Source organism: Dipodomys spectabilis, unplaced genomic scaffold (genome assembly GCF_019054845.1).
Source record: "Dipodomys spectabilis isolate Male_0828 unplaced genomic scaffold, ASM1905484v1 ptg000069l, whole genome shotgun sequence".
NCBI classification, from domain to species: Eukaryota; Metazoa; Chordata; class Mammalia; order Rodentia; family Heteromyidae; genus Dipodomys; species Dipodomys spectabilis.
Genome location: NW_024870746.1, coordinates 18,945,625 through 18,966,360, shown reverse-complemented (window position 1 = coordinate 18,966,360; position 20,736 = coordinate 18,945,625). Strand labels below are relative to the sequence as shown.

General features: G+C 42.6%; 1 protein-coding gene across 1 annotated transcript; it reads right to left on the bottom strand.

Moving 5' to 3' along the window:
* Positions 1–3,262: 3,262 nt before the first annotated feature.
* Spata45 (spermatogenesis associated 45) lies at positions 3,263–8,169 on the bottom strand. Its single transcript, XM_042681536.1, has 2 exons — positions 7,893–8,169; positions 3,263–3,309 (listed from the first exon to the last, which is right to left on the bottom strand). The coding sequence occupies exons 1-2, from the start codon at positions 8,167–8,169 to the stop codon at positions 3,263–3,265; spliced, it is 324 nt and encodes a 107-aa protein (XP_042537470.1).
* Between the last annotated feature and the right edge of the window lie 12,567 nt (positions 8,170–20,736).

Sequence of the window (20,736 nt, the reverse complement as noted above, 5' to 3'; positions counted from 1 at the left end):
ACATTCTCCCTCATTTTCCCTCTCCTTACCCTCGTTACATAGTTCAAATTTCACCATGTCCAAATCTAACACACTCTCTTTCATTCCTGCTTTTCATATTTCTTTTGTGACTTCTTTCCATTTTGTGGAGTTTTTTGTCACTTAGTTTCTTGATTTTAAATGTCAGGAAGTGGGAGAAGCACATTGAATTTGTATGAATTGCTTAGCTTCAACCCTAGAGATGGTCTTCAGCCATTAGCCCTGAGGGTGATTATGTCTTACAATTCATCAGTAGCCACAATTCATTATCTACTTTATAGTCTTTTCATCTAAAAAGGTTTTTTATGGAGACTCGGGACAAAATATACCCCCTTGGAATCAGATAAATGATCAAGTATCTCCAAAAGTATTATATAAGCCGGGCGCCGGTGGCTCACGCCTGTAATCCTAACTATTCAGGAGGCTGAAAGATTGAGGTTCAAAGCCAGCCCAGGAAGGAAAGTGAGACTCTTATCTACAATTAACCACCAGAAAAATAGAAGTGGTGCTGGGGCTCAAGTGGTAGAGCATTGACCTTGCGCTGAAGAGCTCAGGGAAAGTGCCTGGGCCCAGAGTTCAAGCCCCACAACAAACCAAAACCACCACAACAAAAAGCTATTATATAAAACAAATCTCAGGGCCAGTCATGGTGATGCATACCTATAATCCTGGCTACATAGGAAACAAAGTTATGAGGCGCACAGTCTGAGGTTAGTTTTGGCAAAAGCTCTGCAGAGAAGCTTTTAATCAACTCCAGTGCCTAAGGCCCCACAGAAATTAATTCAGAATCTCTGCAATCAGGAGATTGCATGGAGGGAGATATTTCTAAAAGCTCACCAAGTATTTCTAAGGGGTAGGAAGAGTTGAAAACCATAGAGTAGAAAATGTAGGAACTCATTCAGGAAAGGTGTTTCTAAATTGTAGTGCTTTCCAAACCTTACTGTATATAAGGTCACTATGATCTTGTTAAAGACAGATTCTACTCTACTAGGCCTTGGGTGAATGCTGTGCTCTGTGTTTCCAACAATGCCCAGATGCTGCTGATACTGTTGGTCCATGGACCACACTTGGAAGTAACAAGGCAAGAACTGGGACTTCAATGGGCATGGTTTGGTTTTTTTTTTCATGCTCACTAATAAGCATTTTCATGGCAGAATTCAATCTGCTTTAGCTGTGGACAGTGTAGATTCTAAGGAGGTAAATTTTGTAGAGGCTCAGAGGGAGGGAGGGAGTCAGATCTGAGATGAATGGGAAGAAGCCTCCCAGGCAGCACAGGACCCTCCTGTCAGGTATCCATCCATCCACCTATCCATCTCACATGCCCAATGCCTTTATAGAACTAACTAGTTGTGGTTCTGTGAATTTGCCTTATTCTCTTACCTTTCTTTCACCTAACTTCAACTTATGAAAGATTTCACTTAAATACCACCTCCTGGATTCCTTCCTTTATACTACCATTATTACCTATTTCTTCCTTACCTTCCTCTACACCTCTGTATACCCTACAGTATCCCTAAGATGAGGATCCTATGCCAGGAAAGACATAATTTTTTTAGAAACAGCATTTCATGGGGCTGGAAAGGTGGCTCAGTGGTAGAAAAAGCCAGAAGTGGCACTGTGGCTCAAGTGGTAGAGTGCTAGCCTTGAGCTAAAGAGCTGAGGGACAGTGCCCAGGCCCAGAGTTCAGGCCCCACGACTGGCAAAAAAAAAAAAAGGAAGAAAAAAAAAAGAAACAACATTTCATTATGTTGTTCCAGACTTGTTTGCTAGAGCACAGGGCAGGCTTGCTTAAGTTCCTAATAATAACCGTCTCCTTTGGGCAAAGGTTGGGTTGTTTATGATTAGGGACCCTCAGTTACGAGGTGTATCCTGTATGTGTGGCTTTACCCCTCAGCTCTGCATGGCCCAAAGGGTCTTGAAGCAGTGGGAAAGGTCCTAAGAGTCAGTCCAACCATGAGGCTTGTGCTATGGTGTATGGTGCAGTTGTTTGGCTCTCTGATAGTGCCCGTGAAACTATGGCAGGCCAACACTTCATAGTCCCTGAAACTAGATATTTGCCTATTTGCCATTTGGAAAGTGAAAACTTATTTAGGTCTGGGCTGGGTATTTTTTATTTCTCATAGTCTTTTTTTTAATGCAAGCTCACTATGTAGTTCACACTGGCCTTGATCTGGTTTTGGGATCCTGGGTGCTGCTGGGATTTATAGGTGCAGTGTCCATCTGACCCTTGGAGTCTTCTCCACACTGTGCTATCCTAGCTGAGGCAAGGGTGTAAGCCAATTGACTTCTCCTGATCTGTTTCTGAATCAGAATGCTTTGACTTTCTATGCATCTGAGCTTTCTATGGAGACAGAGTAACCATGTAAAAGGTGATTAATCTTTGATTAATGTGAAGACAAATGCCAAGACACAGCTGGGTTCCAGGCCCAGCAGTGCTCTGCTTGCCATATGGAATAGGCTTATTAATTACAAAAAGAACACAAGCTGAGTGGAAATTTGAAATGCTGCTCTCCAAGAAGCAATGAGACAAAGCCAAATAGGATGGTTCTAGCAGTGCTCATTTGGGGGATGAGCAATGAAATATAACAAAACCCTTTAGCTATCAGCACCTTATTAAATCTCTCCAAGATGTGCAGTAGTCCTCAAAAACATAGCTGACAAATTAATTTAAGTAATTAAGTGATACTTAATTACAAGTAAGTGTTAACTTTGAGCAAGTAAAAACCTTCTACCTGACCAGTGGGATGGATCAACATACTACTATAATCTATAGAAATAAATATAAACTAATATTTCAATATTTAAGTAAGCAGTACATCACTATACACTTTAAGTTATTTCATCTTTGAAAAGCTCTTTAATAATTCAGATGTTTTGAACAAACATCTAATTCTAAATACTACATTTGTGTGAGTTCATATGTAGTATGCTTTATGTGACTCAAATTTTTGTGGTGATTAGTTAATCATTTTGCTTGTTTTTTTTTTCCTGGTCCTGGGGCTTGAACTCAGGGCTTAAGCTTTTTTACTCAAGGTTAGTGCTCTACCACTTGAGCCACACCTCTACTTCTGGCTTTTTGGTGATTAATAATTGGAGGTAAGAGTCCCACGGACTTTCTTGCCCAGGAAGTTGTGGCTTTTCACTTCAAACCACAATCCTCAGTTCTTAGCATCTTGAGTGCTAGCTTCTTTTATAATTAGTATTTCTAAATAATTCAGACAGACCTTGATGACCCAAAGGGACTTTATTCATATATCTCTGAAGATGCTCTTTCTCCAAATATGGCATTATCTGAAAAACAGAAAGTATTTAGATAACATATTTCATAGTTTTCAAAATAACCTGGAGAGGGTGGATATATTTTTGTTTGTTTCTTTGTTTTATAGTCCTGGGGATCGAACCTGGGTTCTCACAGGTGCTCAGCAAGTACTGTGCCACTGAGTTGTACTGTACCTGCAGTCCCTGAATAGTGGTTTAGAGAGAGAAAAACTAAGGCTTAGAAAAACAAGATGGGCTAGGAATGTGACTTAGTGATAGAGTGCTTGTGATTCCTCAGTGCCACATACAGAGGTGGCACTGTGGCTCAAGTGGTAGCACATTAACCTTGAGCAAAAGAAGCTCAGGGACAACACCCAGGCCCTGAATTCAAGCCCCAAGGACTGGCAAAAAAATACTAGATGACTACATAAGATAACTTAATGGCAGAGACAGACTTGAACCTGTCTTCTGTTTTTAAGGCTTTACATTTAATCACACCGTTCTCCTTTCGGCCTCTGTATCTCCAAGTAGAAGACTAACAAGAGATCTTCCAGCTCTCTAGCTAAAAAAAATTCCTTCCCTAGTCTTCACGTCATTATTGACAGGAGGAACCTCAGATCCTCAAGTGCTTATAGGCAAAATCCTAACTCTCCTCTCCACTCCAAGACTTAACGGAGTTTGTAGCTGGAATGGTTCCATAGGCCATGCATTAAAGGTTTGATCCACATGGTGGCACTACTGGAGGTAGTAGAACCTATAAGAGGTGGAGCTTAGTAGGAGGCCTTTAGATCAGGGAGGCCTGCACTCCAAGGGGACTGTGGGGCCCCTGTCCCCTCGTTAATGTCTGTTGCTCCTTAGGCATAATTTCAACAGTTTTGCTCTGCCATGCATTCCCCCATTACTGTCATCTTGCAATTGAGCTGCCTGATCATGGAATCTGAACCTCTAAAACTGTGAGTCAAATAAACCATTTCTCTTTATATATGATGATTATCTCAGGTGTTTATTATTGTAATGGATGATCTCTATATTGATTATCTCAGATATTTGTTATAGTAATAGATCATCTAACCTACTGGGTTAGACCATCATAAGGCTAGACCATCAGTACTAATTTCATTCTATGCAAAGCACCCCCCACTAACCCCATTACTTATGTTTTTCCATAGCATGTAACAAGTTATCACTATCTGATTTGGGTATCTATTTTTTTTCTTTGTTTATCTGGCTCTACCCAATAAAACTATACATCTTGAGGCAGGAATTTTGTTCATTGTTATACTAAGCATACAGAATAATGCCTGACATAAAGTATGCACTCATAAGTAATGTTGCATACTGAATAAAGATTTCTGAGTTGGATGCTGGTGTCTCACACCTGTAATCCTACTCAGGAGGCTGATATCTGACGCTTGTTGTTCAAAGGCAGCCCGGGCAGGAAGGTCTGTAAGATACTTACCTCCAATTAACCACCAAAAACTGGAAGTGGTGCTGTGGCTCAAAGTGCTAGAGTGCTAGCCTTGAGTGAAAAAGCTTAGGGACAATGCCCAGGTCCTTAGTGCAAGCCCTAGTACCAGCACACACACACACACACACACACACACACACACACACACACATACACACACACACACACACACACACACACACACACGAATATTAAAGCTTTCTGTCTCACACCAGTATCCAAAGAAAGAAAAGACTGTGTCTAATTTTTAGTTTATATATTCAGAAAAAAATACCTCTCTGCTTCTAAAGATTATTCCATAGCAACTATCTAAGATTGTGGGAAGTTCTAAGTTTGTGAGCCATTGCCCAATGTCATGACTACTCAAAAAAGATCCATCAGTACTTCCATAAAAACTATCCTATGGCCTGATATTTATCCATTCAGCCAACATTTTCTGAGTACCTAATGTGCCCGTGCTTTTAGGGTCTGAGGATTAAGCAATCAGTACAATCCCTGCTTTCAGGGAACTTAACCTTTGTAAGGGAATGAAAAAAAAGTGGAGTGGAGCACAGCATGTTACAACGTGATATGGTTAGGATGGTTTCTGATACATTGGCTTTGAGCAAAGGGGGGGGGGGGGGAGAGGCAGAGACAGAGTGGAGACCTAGTGGACAGTGTGTGCCTACTTTTGGATGTGGGAACCAGCTTGGCGTGTTTAGAGGAGGAAGAACGCAAAGCCATAGTGGCTGTCTGGAGTGAGGTCATGGTGAGCAGAGGAGATAAGGGGGATGTGATAAGCTGGGGCTTTATTTGGAAGGCCCTGAAGCACAGTGTGTAGAGTGTGGTTCTGAGTAAGTGCCCTAATGTGCATCTGTTAAAGGACACTTGGGCAGTTGTATGAAGAGGTACACAAGAGAGGCTGCAAGAGTGGAAGCTGGGCAGTCAGGAGGCCCTGCTGACCTTGGGGAGAACCATTATTATGGGCTGGACCAGGGTGGTGGCAGTGACTGTAGACAGGGCTGATGTTGGAGGATAGGTTGATGGGACTTGCCGACAGATTGGATGTGGATGTGAGGGAGGAGGGTCTGAGGGGTCTCCCAGGTCTTTGGCCATTTCTGAGTTGGTGGTAGTGATGGTGGTGGTGGTTGTGTGTGTGTGTGTGTGTGTGTGTGTGTGTGTGTGTGTGTGTGTGTGTGTATGCCAGTGGAGGGGAGGGATTATGTGCTAGCACTGGTGAATTGGAGTAGTCCTCCACGAAAAATAGCAGTCTGGTACATGTAATCTGTTATGCATGGCTGGAAGTCAGAAGAGAGATCAGGGCTAAAATTAGCCATGTGGGTGTCATCAGAACAGAGAAGGTATTTTAAGTCCTCCAACAGGTTAAGTCCTGTAAGCTGTCTACATAAGACTCACCTAGAGGAGAGTAAATGTTATTCAATGTTAAAAAAACAAAAGAGGGCCATCTTCTATAAAGATGACTTTATTTTATAGTGGATGATGTTTATCATATGAAATCATACATATTTGTCAAAGCTTACCAACTAAGTTTATGAAATTTTAAAGGCAATAAACTGTCTTCTTGTTTTACAAATACATAGTATCTCTATAGATCAGCTGCGATCCTAGAGCGCCCACTCATCTATTCTCTGTCAGTCCATAGGAATGGGCTTCAGGTTTGGGTTTGAGATGGGGTAAGTTCTCTTTGTGGGTAAGTTGCCCACTTGACTGCTGTTTAGTAAATTTTTCTACTACAGATTTTTTAAAACAATTAAGCTAATATTTTTACCTTTATCAATGATCAGATAAGTAACAAAGGTATTATTTTTGGCCTTACCGTCTATTCAGAATAAAGTAGGCACTCAACAACAACAACAAAAATCCAGGTACTGATGGCTCAGACTGTAATCCTAGCTACTCAGGAGGCTAAGATCTGAGGCTCCTGGTTCAAAGCCAGTCCAGGCAGGAAAGTCTGTGAGACTCTCTCGTCTCCAATAAACCACGAGAAAACTGGAAGTGGCTCTGTGGCTCAAAGTGATAGATGGTTAGGCTTGAGCAAAAGAGTTCAGGGACAGTACCCAGGCCGCCCTGAGGTTAAGCCCCAACCCCCTCCCCCCCACACACAAAAGCTAGGTATCTGTGGCTTATGCCTATAGTTCTAGCTTCTCAGGAGGCTGAGATCTGAGGATCAGGATGTGCAGGAAAGTCTATGAGACTCATCTCTGATTAACCAACACAAAGCTGAAGTAGAGTTTTGGTTCAGGTAGAACACTAGCCTTGAGCAAAAAAGCTCAAGTGGCCCTGAGTTGAAGCCCCAATACTGGGACATACTCTCTCTCTCTCTCTCTCACACACACACACACACACACACACACACACACACATAAGCTAAGTTGTATTTCTTTTCAAACAACACAAATGTGATTATTACATATTGAACTTAAAATACAATGGAGCATGTTGGCTTTCCATGTCAGATTGTATCACCTCCCTACACCATTTACTAAGGGCATTGGACAAATGCAAAGTCACACCACAAGAAAGAAGTCAAATCTCCAATGTAGGCTTTTCTTTTGCTTCTAAACTAAATCATGTATTGATTATAATGAATATAATTGCTTGCATTTATTGAATAAATGCAAAAATGTTATCAGTTGTCTGCCCTGGCTAAGAAAGTTTTTACTTTCTTAGCCAAGAAACAAGTTTTTACTTGTTTCTTAATATTTAAAATAGCTGGTCTTTATCTGTTCCTCTCCTCCTCTTGCAAAATAATATCACCACCCCATATCGTTCCCCTCTACCCAAATATATTTTGTCTATTACGTCTTAGGGCATTTTGTGATATAGGTCACTAAAGTTTTGTAATATATGATAATTATGTGTAACAACTTTTCTCAAAGTGTGAATTCACTTTAGTTGGCTGAGAATACAGAAATCCAGCAACCGGTCAGGCTCCTGTTGAATGAATCAGCTTGTAGCTGAGGCCTGGGATCCTGTAGGCACAAGAAAAAGAGACTGTTCTGTTTCAATAAATATAGGGTATATACTTGACAGTTCAGCCAAATGGCCTTTATCCTAGTCCAGTAATCTTCAGCTCCAAAAAGTCTCCCCACATTTTCTTGTAATTCTCTCCTACAGATTGGACAGGAATTCACACCTAACATCTTACTTTTTGGTGGAAAGTGCCTTCTCTCCTTGTGAAAAGGTAGCGTCTTGTTGATCCAGGAGCTCCTCCCACTCTCAGGAACAAATTCTTCCGTTTGGGTTTGGGTTTGACACTGGTAGGCATCGCAGAAATGCCTCTTTTGAACGTGCAGCAGGCTGACTTTATTGCTTCTTTCCACCTGACAGTTAGACTCACGCCTTTCATTTAGCTCTTCCAGGAGCTGTTTTCTGCTTATTTTAAGGTTTTTAATCCCCTGGCCGATTTTGTTCTCAGATGCCATTATGCTAACTATGAATGACCAAGTGATTCTTGCTACCTTGAAGAGAAAAAAAAATTTAAACTCATATCAGTTGCCTCCTTAAATGTTACTGCACTTACCAGATCTTCTTTCTCTTTCCACAAAGTAAACCTGTGCCACGATTGCCTCATCATCACACTTCACCCAGGTTTTGTTTTGTGTTGTTTTGGTTTTGGTTGTAGGGCTTGAACTCAGGCCTGGGCGCCATCCCTGAGCCTGTTTGTGCTCAAGGCTAGCTCTACCACTAGAGCCACAGTAAAAATCATTAAATTAACTATGATAGGACATAAATCTTAAGTGTGTGTTTTTTAAAAACTTAAGAGTCATGTTCTGGTGACTTATGACTGTACTCCTAGCTACTCAGGAGGTTGAGATCCTAGGATCGTGGTTTAAAGCCAGCTAGGAAGAAAAGTTGGTGAGACTCTTATATCCAATTAACCAGCAAAAACTCAGGTGTGGAACACTTAGCCTTGAGTGCAAAAGCTAAGAGACAGTGCATAGGCCCTGAGCTCAAGCCTCAATACCAGCAAAAAACAAAAACTAGAGCAAAAAGAACTGGGGTATGACCAAGTGGTAGAGTACTTGCCTGGCTAATATAGAGCCTCAAGTTCAAAATCCTAATCATCATCATCATCATCATCCAGATGGGCTCACTCCTATAATCCTAACTACTCAGGAGGCTGAGATCTGAGGATCACAGTTCGAAGCCAGCCCAGGCAGGAAAGTTTGTGAGACACTTATCTGCAATAAATTACTCAGAAAAAGTGGGATGTGGTGTTGTGGCTCAACTGGTAGAATGACAGCCTTGAGCAGAAAGAGGCTTGAGTACAGTGCTCAAGCCCCAAGTTCAAGCCCCAGGACTAGGGAAAAGAAGTTCACTGAGACTCACCCCTGTTATTTTAGCACTTAGAAGGCAGAGGCAGGAGAACTGTGAGGCTAGCCTAGAACTCCTTTTGGAACCTGGTCAAGGGATTGTGGGTTTGAGGCTAGCCTGAGCCACATAGCAAGTTCCAGCCCATCCTAGACTACATACATAGCCAGTTTTATCCAGTCTAAGCTCAAGAAACTAAAACCAAAGTGAAGCAAAACAAAACACAGTTGGGACTTTCAAAAGGGTGACAACAGAGCACTAAGCCAAGTGAGGCCCTTCTGAGCATGGAGCCCCGGTGTGGCTGCACAGGTCGCCAGCCTGTTCAGCTGGCCCTCTGTATGACTGCTATGGGAAGGGTCAATCTCCAGAGCTAATCTGCTAGTTTTACAGTCTCTTAGATGGAGATAAGTTAGCTGCCTACCTCAAGTTTTTGAAGAGTGATCTGAAAGACTAGGCCCATAGTTCAATTGATAGAGGATCTGCATAGCAAGTATGGGGAAAGAAAAGAAAGGGAGGAAGGAAAAAAGGACAGAGGGAGGGAGGAGAGAGGAGGGAAGGAAGGAAGAAGGAAGGAAGGAAGGAAGGAAGGAGGGAGGGAGGGAGGGAGGGAGTAAAGGAAGGAAGGAAGTGAAGGAAGGATAGAGGAAGAGAGAAAAGGAAAAAGGAGGAAGGAAGGGATTGAGACAGAGAAAGGAGGGAGGGAGGGAAGGAGAAGAAAGAAGAAGAAAAATAATTTGAAAATATTAAGCATGTACACCTTAATTATTAGTGGTTATCATGTTAGCAAGTTGCCTATTCACTAAAATTATTTGCTACCTACAGTTCACATTCATGACACTTTCATAAGCATTAGACGAAATATATACAGCACCAAAAACCTGGAGCCTCAAGATGCCCACATTCCTAGCTGAAGCCTACTCTGTTTTGTTTCAGCTCTCATACTTAAAACCAGCATCTCCTTGTGGTTCAGTCTATTTAGTACCCAATTACCCACATTTTTGTGTCTTTGTTACTTCTGTTCTTTAAGATGGCCCGAGTATACAACTGGAATGCTATCAAGTGTTCCTAAGTACAAGAAGGCTCTGTTGGACCCTGTGTAGGCGTGAGTTACAGAATAGTTGGCCATGTGTTTAATTACTCAATTGCCAATGAACCATATATATGTACACATATATATGACATATATAAGACTATGTGTGTATATATATGTGTGTGTGTGTGTGTGTGTGTGTGTGTGTGTGTGAGAGAGAGAGAGAGAGAGAGAGAGAGAGAGTCTTTAAACATAAGCTGGTCACAGTGGTGTGCACCTCCAGTCCCAGTCCTAGCTACCCAAGAGGCTGGGACAGGAGGATTGCTTGAGTTCAGGAGGAATTGGAGATCAACCTGGGCAACACAGCTAGATCTCATTAAAAAAAAAAAAAAAAAAAAAGAACAGCCGCTGGGTGCTGGTGGCTCATGCCTATAATCCTAGCTACTCAGGAGGCTGAGATCTGAGGATCACAGTTCAAAGCCAGCCCGGGCAGGAAAGGCCGTGAAATTCTTATCTCCAATAAACTACCAGAAAACCTGAAGTGGCACTGTGGCTCAAGTGATAGAGCACTTGCCTTGAGCTAAAGAGCTCAGGGACAGCAGGCCCAGAGTTCAAGCCCCATGACCACCAAAAAAAAAAAGAACACCCAAGTACTGGTGGCTCGCACCTGTAATTCTAGCTACTCAGGAGGCTGAGATCTAAGGATCTTGGTTCAAAACCAACCGAGGCAGGAAGGTCTATGAAACTCTTATCTGCAATGAACCACCAGAAAACCAGGAGTGAAGCCATAGCTCAAAATGGTAGAGCTCTGGCCTTGAGCAAAAGAAGCTCAGAGACAGCACCTTTGCCCTAAGTTCAAGCCCCATGATGTACAACAACAACAAAAACCCAAAGAACAAACACATCTCCTTCCATCACACACACACACACATACCATGAAAACAACAAAAATGAACATTGGAATTATACATAAAATAAGGTTATATAGGGCTGGGAAGATGGCTCAGTGGTAGAGCGCTTGCCTTGCATGCCTGAGGCCCTGGGTTCGATTCCTCAGCACCACATAAGCAAAAAAGAAAAAAGCTGGAAAGTGGCGCTATGGCTTAAGTGGTAGAGTGCTAGCCTTGAGCTGAAGAGCTGAGGGACAGCGCCCAGGCCCAGAGTTCAGGCCCCATGACTGGACCAAAAAAAAAAAAAAAGGTTGTATATTGATAGATTAAGAAAAATTTTTGTGGTCAGAGACAGGAGCTTAATCTCCCTAGATTAGCATTTGCCAATTCAATAATGAGAATTGACTAGAGAGAGAGAAAATGTACTATTTCTACCTACCGGCACAGTATTATAAATTACCTCCAATGTACAGTACTTCAAATCCACAGGTGTGAATAGCCCTCTGAAAGGTTACCCTAGAGATGGAATGTTCTGTTTGGGGCCATCCCAGCTCTGTTCTACCTATAGAATACTGAGTAAGAGAAGACTATTATTTACCAATCATGTGTCCTTGGAGTCAATCCTCCAGTATCAGCTTTAAGTATACAATGGAAATATTGGTCCTTACCTCACTGAGTGGTATGTTTGTTGTGGAGGAGGTAAAGGGGAAAGAGCTGGGTTAAAATGAAGTGTACATCATGCCTGTGCATCTGTGCATCATGCCACCATCAATTTCTCACATATATTCATATTTCTTGAGCACCTCTGAGTACCATGAAGGTCACTGGGAACAAACTTCCCCTCATGGAATGAAATCCTAATCTAAGAGTTTGCGTCAAGTTCTCAGTAAGTTGTAGCTTTTTTTGGCCAGTCCTGGGGCTTGAACTCAGGGCATGGGCACTGTCCCTGAGCCTCTTTTGCTCAAGGCTAGTGCTCTACCACTTGAGCCACAGCGCCACTTTCACTTTTTTTTCAGAGCAGTGTTCTGGAGATCACAGTTACAATGCCAGGAGCAGTCTTGAGAGAGCCAGAGGTCTCTTGGGCTCCAGTCATGGAAAAAGACCAGAGAGGTAGGAACTGAGTTGGCTTGGACCATAAAGAATAGGATTAGGTTAAGTTGAGAGAAGACAGGGGAGCATTTCCTCCCAGAGCATTCAAGGAAGATTACATGATAAGCATTGGCCTGGAGGAGTAAAGTGGGCCAAAGTAGTATAATTTCATCACCACTCTTTCTCTTCAGCAATGGTGCTATTATGTCTGGGCCACATCTAGCTCTTCACTCATTTCACCAAGGGATCAGGTGTATAGGCAACCTCATTCAACAGGTTGGGGGATCAAGCTAGCTAATAAATACTTGTTATTATACCAGAGATAGTCATTCATGCACTGAAAAGTTTGACTCATGGTTTCAGAGACTGTAGTCCATGATCACATGTCCCTGTGTTTGGAATTTGTGGTGAGGCAGAACCTTGTGGAGAGCACAAGGTAGAACAAAACTCACCTCATAGCAGCTGGGAAGCAAAGAAACAGAGGAAAGGGCTGGGGGTCCCCAATATCCCCTTCAGGTACGTACCAATGGCGTAACTTCCTTCCCCTAAGCCCCACCTCTTACAGATTTCACCACCTGCTAACACCACCATCAACTGGGGACCAGCTTTTAACACATGAACCTTTGGAGGACCTTTAAGATCCAAACCAGAGTCACACACTAGTGGTTCATGTCTATAATCCTAGCTATTCAGGAAGTTGAGATCTAAGGATCATGGTTTGAAGCCAACCTGGGCAGTAATGTGAGACTTATCTCCAATTAACCACCAAAAGGTCAGAGATAGAGGTGTGCCTCTTGAGCACAAAAAGCCCAGGGAGACTGGGAAGCCCCGGTTCAAGTCCCAATGACCGACTGAATCTCTGTCTTTCTGTCTCTCTGTCTGTCTGTCTGTCTGTCTCTCTCTCTCTCTCTCTCACACACACACACAAATTGTGGAAAGATGAGCTCTAGATTTAACATGCAACTCAATGCTCTAAAAACTAGTAGAATATTTACTCTCACCCATCCATTTAGTTTCATTGTGCTGATGAGTTCAATATCATGGACTGAGAGGAAGAAAAAAAACTTGCAAAAGGGAAAATTCTGGGACTTTTTTTTTCTAAGAATGCAATACAGCATGTAAATAAAATGTGTCAATGGTGGAAAAGATAGAAAAATGAGGATTCTGATATCCACTCCTCCATTTTCAACTTGTTCTATCTGCAAGGCATCTGCTGCTGCTCAGGAAGACAGGCATGCTGATATCAGTGCACAGGGAAGGCAAGCTGCCCAAATCCACCTACTTCCCTACAAAGGAGGGTGGACCGGATGTGCGGGAACACTTTTCTAGTTTACACCTTTCTCTCTGAAGCCCTTGGACTTGGACTTGAGGAGACCTTTGCTCAGGAGCTGCCACATCACTCCAAATGGTATCTTGAACCTTGGCTCCTTGATGCTGTTCAGATCTCCTATCATTGATCTGGTTGTGGAGGTGTAAGTCTATAATCCCAGCTACATAGGAGTGCAGAAGCAGGAGGATCAAGGGCAAAGTTAGGAGACCCTATATCAAAAAATACCATATAAATAAAAGGGATATGGGTGTGGCTCAAGTGGCAGAGTGCTTGCCTAGCTTGTGCAAGGCCTTGGGTGCAATCTCCCATATCACAACATGATTTTTTAAAAGTCTCATTTCAAGCTGGGTACTGGTGGCTTCATGCCTACAATCCTAGCTACTCAGGAGGTTGAGATCTGAGGATTGTGGTTCCAAGACAGCTGGGCAGGAAAATCTGTGAAACTCTTATCTCAAGTAACTACCAAAAAGCTAGAAATAGTGCTGTGGCTTGAAGTGGTAGAGTGTAGCCTTGAGCACAAAAATTCAGGGACAGCACCCAGGCTCTGAGTTCAAGCCCCAGAATTCACTTACACACACACACACACACACACACACACACACACACACACACACACACACACATCTTATTTCATGAGTTGTTACTATTCAAATCTCTCAAACTTGGCCTTCCACACTCATAATGTAATTCTGTGTCATCTTGAATCCTAGGCAAGTGATGCTTCCGGCAGTGTCCTTTCAGAGGGAGTAGAGCTCATGTTATACATCCCAACATATAAAGTATGACTCAGACCTACACTGGTTAACTATCACTAAAGTCTTGAGAGAGAGGATTCAAGGTTAAGGAATTAGAATGACACTCCAGAGATACTGCTGAGTTTACTCTCAGAATGTACTCTGCTCTTTGCTTTATGGATTATGGTACTTTGTCTAATTCTGTTTGGGTTTGAAATTACATTTCTATTATCTTTAAATGGTTGTGCAAAGGAGTTCCTATTCAACAAATCAATGAATCTTGATTGAAATCACCTTGTCATTGCTCTCTCCACCCCTCTAAACCCATCCTCTCTCCCCCATTTTCCTAGTTTGATAGGATATGCCTTGAATATTATGACTGCATTCTCTGCCCCTGATTTTTGTCTAGTTCTTTGATTAGAAACATCTTATTTTACTCTTCATAAATAATACCAATGAAGTCAGAAGAAATCTTAGATCTCACGTATCTCAATTTTCCATGGGTTTTAGAACTTCTATTTATAACATACCTTTCTGACAGGTTTTTTAAAAAATGTTTGTGGAGATGACATTTATGATCAGCTACCCAGATACATTAAATGGGGGTCCATTCGATCTTCAATCACCTTTCATGACAAGAAAAGTACTTCCGTAGACTCAAGGTAATCAGGATGACATTGCCCTTTAGAAGAGATTTCCCTGAGAGCACACTCTAGGAATGGGCCCTACAATCATAAATTGAGTTTGAACTCAATTGGACTAAACTACTGCAGGATAAGATGGGGTTGAACCTAAGTTCATATAAGTAGAATGAGATATGACTCTGACAAAGATGCAAATGGATAATAATAGTGATCAGTAAGATTTATTAAGTATTGGTATTGATAGGAGACCAAGCCCTCTTTGTTTTATGTTTACTAGTTATTATTTTCACAATAATCTCATGATTATTGACTTCATTTTATAGTTAAGCACGTGTGACCGCACATATGCATGCAGTAACTAGCCCAATGCCTACAGCTGGAAAGTAAAAGAGCTAAAATTTGAGCCCAGGCTATTTGGCTTCAGAACCTGCCAGACTTCACTAACTGTAATTGAGAATGTCTATCAGGTGCCTAGCCAATGTTGTTCAGTCTTTGTTTTTCTTTCTTTTTTTCTTCTTTTGGTAGTGTTAGGATCCTTCCTGGCCATCCCAGGGGATCACATGGAGGCAGGCACAGGAGAAAGATTATTACAAGGTTTGTTAGAGGGGCCATGTCTTCCCCCCTCTCTCCCCTACCCCCCTTGAAGAAGGAGCAATAATGGTGTCTGCCTCTACCCAGATGGGTAGGTCTGGGGCCAGTGGAAGTCTCCAGTTGACTGTACAAACAGGATGGCCTTCACTTGTTCCCAGGTGGTGTCCTGGCTGGGGGCTGTTATCCTGTTAAAAGAAACTTTTGGAAATGTCAGGCAAAAGGCTGACAAGGTGACAGGATGACATGACACAGGAGAACACACATTTGGTCACAAGTCAGAAGAGTTCTATTTGGAGCATAAGCCCAGTTGTGACCTATTACAGGGAAGGAGGAATGACTGGACTGGGGGCAGGAAAGGAGTGTCTAGAGTTTTTGGCAACTGGGTAGGGGAGAGCATAGTGGACTGGTTGAGGAGTAACCCGTCAGAGGCTACTACAAATACAAATAGTAGGTAACAAAGGCAAGAATGTTAGTTTCTATCCAGTTAGAAGGTAGACAGGTATAGACATTAGGTGGGCAAGCAACTATTTCTCTTGATCTCCCATGAAGGAGAAAAGACTACAATGTCCCTCAACTTTTTATATTCCTTCAGGGTTCCAAATGATGGGTATATGCTTTGTTTTCATAACTCCATGTTACTCCCTTCTCAACCCAATTCTTTTTTATGTATCCAAAGACCCTATATGAAAGACTTGTCTCTCTCCTCTTGGCCTGTATCTAAAGATGGACTATGAAGGATTGACCCTTACCCTATTGTCCCAGGCCCATACAGATGCCAGGCAAAATCCCAGGTATGTGCAGACTTGGTGGATGTGCCAGCAGGCCAATCCACCTAAAGCTAGCTGTAAACATTCTGTTGTGAGTCCCATCAAAAGGCCCTAACTCCCTACACATAATGGCTTTTTCATTAACCTCTGCCTCCTTGCTCAGACCGCATATAAGCCTGATCCCAAATTCACTCCCTTGCACAACTTCCAAACCTGCAAGAAGGTCTGTGTCCCTCGCTGTTCCTCAATAAACAGTCCTCGCCCATTGACGATCTAGTCTAGCCTATTCCTTTTCCATTCTCTTCCACTTTCCCAACATTCCGGCTCTGATTAACTTTGAAAGGGCAAGTGTAAAGTGATTCCATTTGGAATGTCATCTCCTCTTACTCCTCTCCATAGTTCCTCCTTGTCAGGACTGACCTTGTCCTGGGGGAATCTCAGTGCTTGTTGCTGGGCTAGCTCATCCCAGTTGGCATTCACAGGGTTTGAACTCAAGGCTTGGGCACTGTCTCTGCTCTGCTACTGAAGAGTCACAATGCCTTGTCCAGCTGTTTGCTGGTTATTTAGAGATGAGTCTCTTGAGCCATGTCTGCAACCTGGCTCCTTGCTGGTTAGTCGGGAGATGAAGTTTTAGAGGAATTTTCTCTGCCTGGGCTGGCTTTGAACTGTCAAAGCAGTCTTTGCCACAAAGCTCTTTTTATTTTCAATTAAAGCAATAAGGAGACCAATGGAGATAGAGCTTACCTGTTTTTGTCAGAGTTCTGTAATGACTGGCTACCTGGGGAATCTGATAAAACCTTGAGGCATTAGGTACCACCATTGTTCTGGGCAGCCTGTTTTAAAATGGCTTAATGCAAGAATTTCAAGCACCAGCACTGTGACAAGAATCCAAACTTGGCACCTTTTGCTATTGACCAAAATGTATCTAACTATAAAATGCCATAGAAATCAAATCACATCATTTCTTTACTCATACCTCCCTTGCGGTCTAACTTGTGGGGATTAACATTACTGACAGGTGGAAGAGAACATAAACAAATCAGGACAATGTAAAAGTCTGAGCTTCAGTGGATCTGAAACAACCTGATTTAGTAGGCTTTAGTCATGTGTGATGAAGCCAAGCAGAGACCCAGCCTACTTTTACCATGGTGGAGGTAGTCAGGATGGTCCAGGAAGTCTGGGCTAGGCTGTAGTAGTGTTTCCCAGTGTGTATGGATTGTCACACATCCTACTGTTCCCCCTCCACCCCCTGCAACTTTCTGCACAGACTGGTTAAAGACCTGGTTACTCTGAGTACACTGGCTTTTTCAGACTGGTGTCCACTGGTTTAGGCAGCGTGATGACATTTTTTGTTCCCTGGACATTTTTCCATGCACAAGGGCAAACTGCATCCTGAGTCACAGTTAGCATGGAAAAAGTGGGGATGGCCACAGTGCCCACAGTTGCACACTTATTCCACAATGGTTCTGATCCCTTGATCTTAAAGGGAGTTGATCAGAGCACAGGAGAAAAAAATGGAGAAACAAAACCTTAGCCTTATTTTACCAGCCATGATCAGATGTATAGCATTCAATTTTTAGCATAGATGGACATAAGGAATGACATAAATCCTAGCCAACTTAATTACCACCTGCATTCATATTTGGAACTTTTGGAGTTTTTACTTTCCAAAGGAAACTGTTCCTTATTTCCTCAACTCCTTTCCCAAGGCCCTTTTTAAAACCACCATTCCCCTGCCCCCCCCCCCCCCCCCCCCCCCCGTAAGCTTGTAGTCAGATGATCTCAGAATTTTCAAGGCAACTCAGATTCAATCACAGCTTCCATTGACAAAGATCTGTTAGCAAGCAGAATACATGGTAGTTATAAGGTTTACATTAGTTACAATTGTAGTTGAAAGCAAGTAACTTTGAAATCATGATGACAGTTGTACATATTTTACATATAGACAGCAACATAGACACAGACATAGGGTACACTTAGATTTATTTGTACACAATTTTTTAAAAAGTTTTTTGGAATTCCAGCAGCAAAATGACATTATTTTGCCCAATGGTGATGGAAACATGTGGTCAGTTAAAAAAACAAAACAAAACAAAACACCTTTTCCAACAAAAAAAAAAACTTCAGGAGACAGGACATGATCACAGAGACGTGTGGCATGCCATAATGCACCTGGGCTGGTTGGGGAGACAGTGTCAGGTCGGTGAGAGGGTCACAGAATTACAAATCAAGACTGTGCTAAACTAGTGGAGCAGGTATAAAATGGAAGCTGTGCAGCTCCAGAGTTCAGAGGGGCAGTGGCACAGGGAGCTGGAGATTTTACATCCCAGCCCCACCCGGTAAGGAATTCAATCCAGCCTACTACCTGAGGGGTGGATGTGATTCCACCTCCAAGAGCTTTTTTTGAGATTTACCTTGATGCCAAGATGGCACCTGTTAAACTTAATTCTTGTATCCAACACCTGGTCAAAGCTAAAGAGAACTCAAGATTTGGCCCACAACAAACAGAATCTTCAAGTAACAAGAACTAAAAGTTCCTCTTTCAAACAATGCAATACTCCTTTGAGACTTTTGGTAATGCCCAAACCTCGAGACTTTCCTTGGAGTTTAAACTTAAACTCATCAGTTTTTTGGCATCATGATGACAGTTTCTGTCTTAACAGACAGACAGACAGACAGATAGAGACAGAGACAGAGACAGACAGAGACAGACAGACAAACAGAGAGAGCGTGAGAGAGTGTTTTACTTGCCGAGTGTTCACAGAAGTGGCGTTCCAAATTTGGGGCCAAATTTGATTGCATGAGGCACTCAAATTGGAGCGGTTTTTACGAAGAATTTTATTGTCTCCTGCCCTTGGAGAGTAAACCAGCAGAGCTGACAAGCAGCCAAAGAGCATTGTCAGTGGCCCTATGATCAGCTAATAAGGAGGGGAAAAAAACACCAGAAGGAGTCCATCACACACATTTGCTGATTTCCTTGACCTTTGAGCCTTGTGGCTTAGGGTCCCTGGGTGGGGTTAGGAACTCAGCACGCTGAGATTTCTCTGTGTCCTTCAGAAAATCAGGTCTGAGCCCCTGACTAACTAGGCCTGGAACTCACCCTGCTTGGAGATGAAAAATTGGCCATTGTGGTGGGTGGAAGTAGAGGGACCGGTCAGGAGAATGTTATCTTGGTGGTCCTCTGGCAACAGCAATGAAGGCTAGGTTCTGGACATCTGGTTGGGGATGCCTCCCTCCCCCACCCCTACCCCCCACCGAAGTGGGGGGAACAAATCCTCTGGGGCACCTATCATCGGGTTCCGTGCCAATGTTAGGTGCCTTCCCGGCCGTCCCAGGGGACCACGGGGAGACAAGCAGGCACAGGAGAAAGATTATATTATAAGGTTTATTAGAGGGGTCATATCTCCCTGGGCACTACGGTGCCTGGCTGGAATAGCTTCTTTAGTGAGCTACATATATGTAGAAAGTTTCATGGCACTGGAAAGTATTAACAAACCATCTGTTAATATTGAGTATAAATTACACTAAACATTAATGCAATCAGCTCATTTTTCAGAAAACTAGAAAATATACTTAATTTAGGAGAAAGTCCTTTGGGTCCAATATTTAGTTATTTTTTTAGTTCAATAATCAAAATAATTTCTACATCAGTGTTTAGAAATGGTGTTGGGGATAATTTACAAGTTTTTTTGGGGGAAAGAAATGCATTTACAAAGCAATTAAAAATTTTTAATAAAAATTTAGTGTTCATTAACTGCATTTTCAATAAATCTTTATCAAACACTATGTGTGAGACATTTGCCCTTATGAAGCTTATATTCTAGGGTGGAGGGAGTAAAATGTAAAATATAGGACATTTTAGATGGGGGTAAGTGATAAGAAGAAAAGGCCGAGAACCGAGATGGGGAGGAGACAATGTGGGAATTTATATAGGGTGACCAAAGAAGACATTATATTACACATGTTCCTTAAGAATTTAAGACTAGGGGCTGGGAAGGTGGCTCAGTGGTAGAGCGCTTGCCTTGCATGCATTAGGCCCTGGGTTCGATTCCTCAGCACCACATAAGCAAAAAGGAAAAAGCCGGAAGTGGCGCTGTAGCTCAAGTGGTAGAGCGCTAGCCTTGAGCTGAAGAGCTGAGGGACAGCGCCCAGGCCCAGAGTTCAAGGCCCCACAACCGGACCCCCCCCCCCCAAGAAATTTAAGACTAAAAACTGGGCACTCATGCCTGTAATCCTAGCTACTCAAGATGTTGAGATCTGAGGATTTCCGTTCGAAGCCAGCCTAGGCAGGAAAGCCTGTAAGACTTAGATCTCCAATTAACCCACAAAATATTGGAAGTGGAGCTGTGGCTCAAGTGATTGGCGTTAGCCATGAGCAAAAAAAAAGCTCAGGGACAATGCCCAGGTCCTGAGTTCGAGCCCCGGTACTAACCAAAAAAATAAAAGAGTTTAAGACTTAAGAAGCATTTTGCCTAGACTGAGAGGTGATCTATTGCTATGTATGATCAAAATGGTCATGTAAGAGACAATAAACTAGAGGTTGTTGGTCCAAGGGCAAGACTGAATGACAGGATCTTTCCTGGCTCAATGACAGGATCTTTCC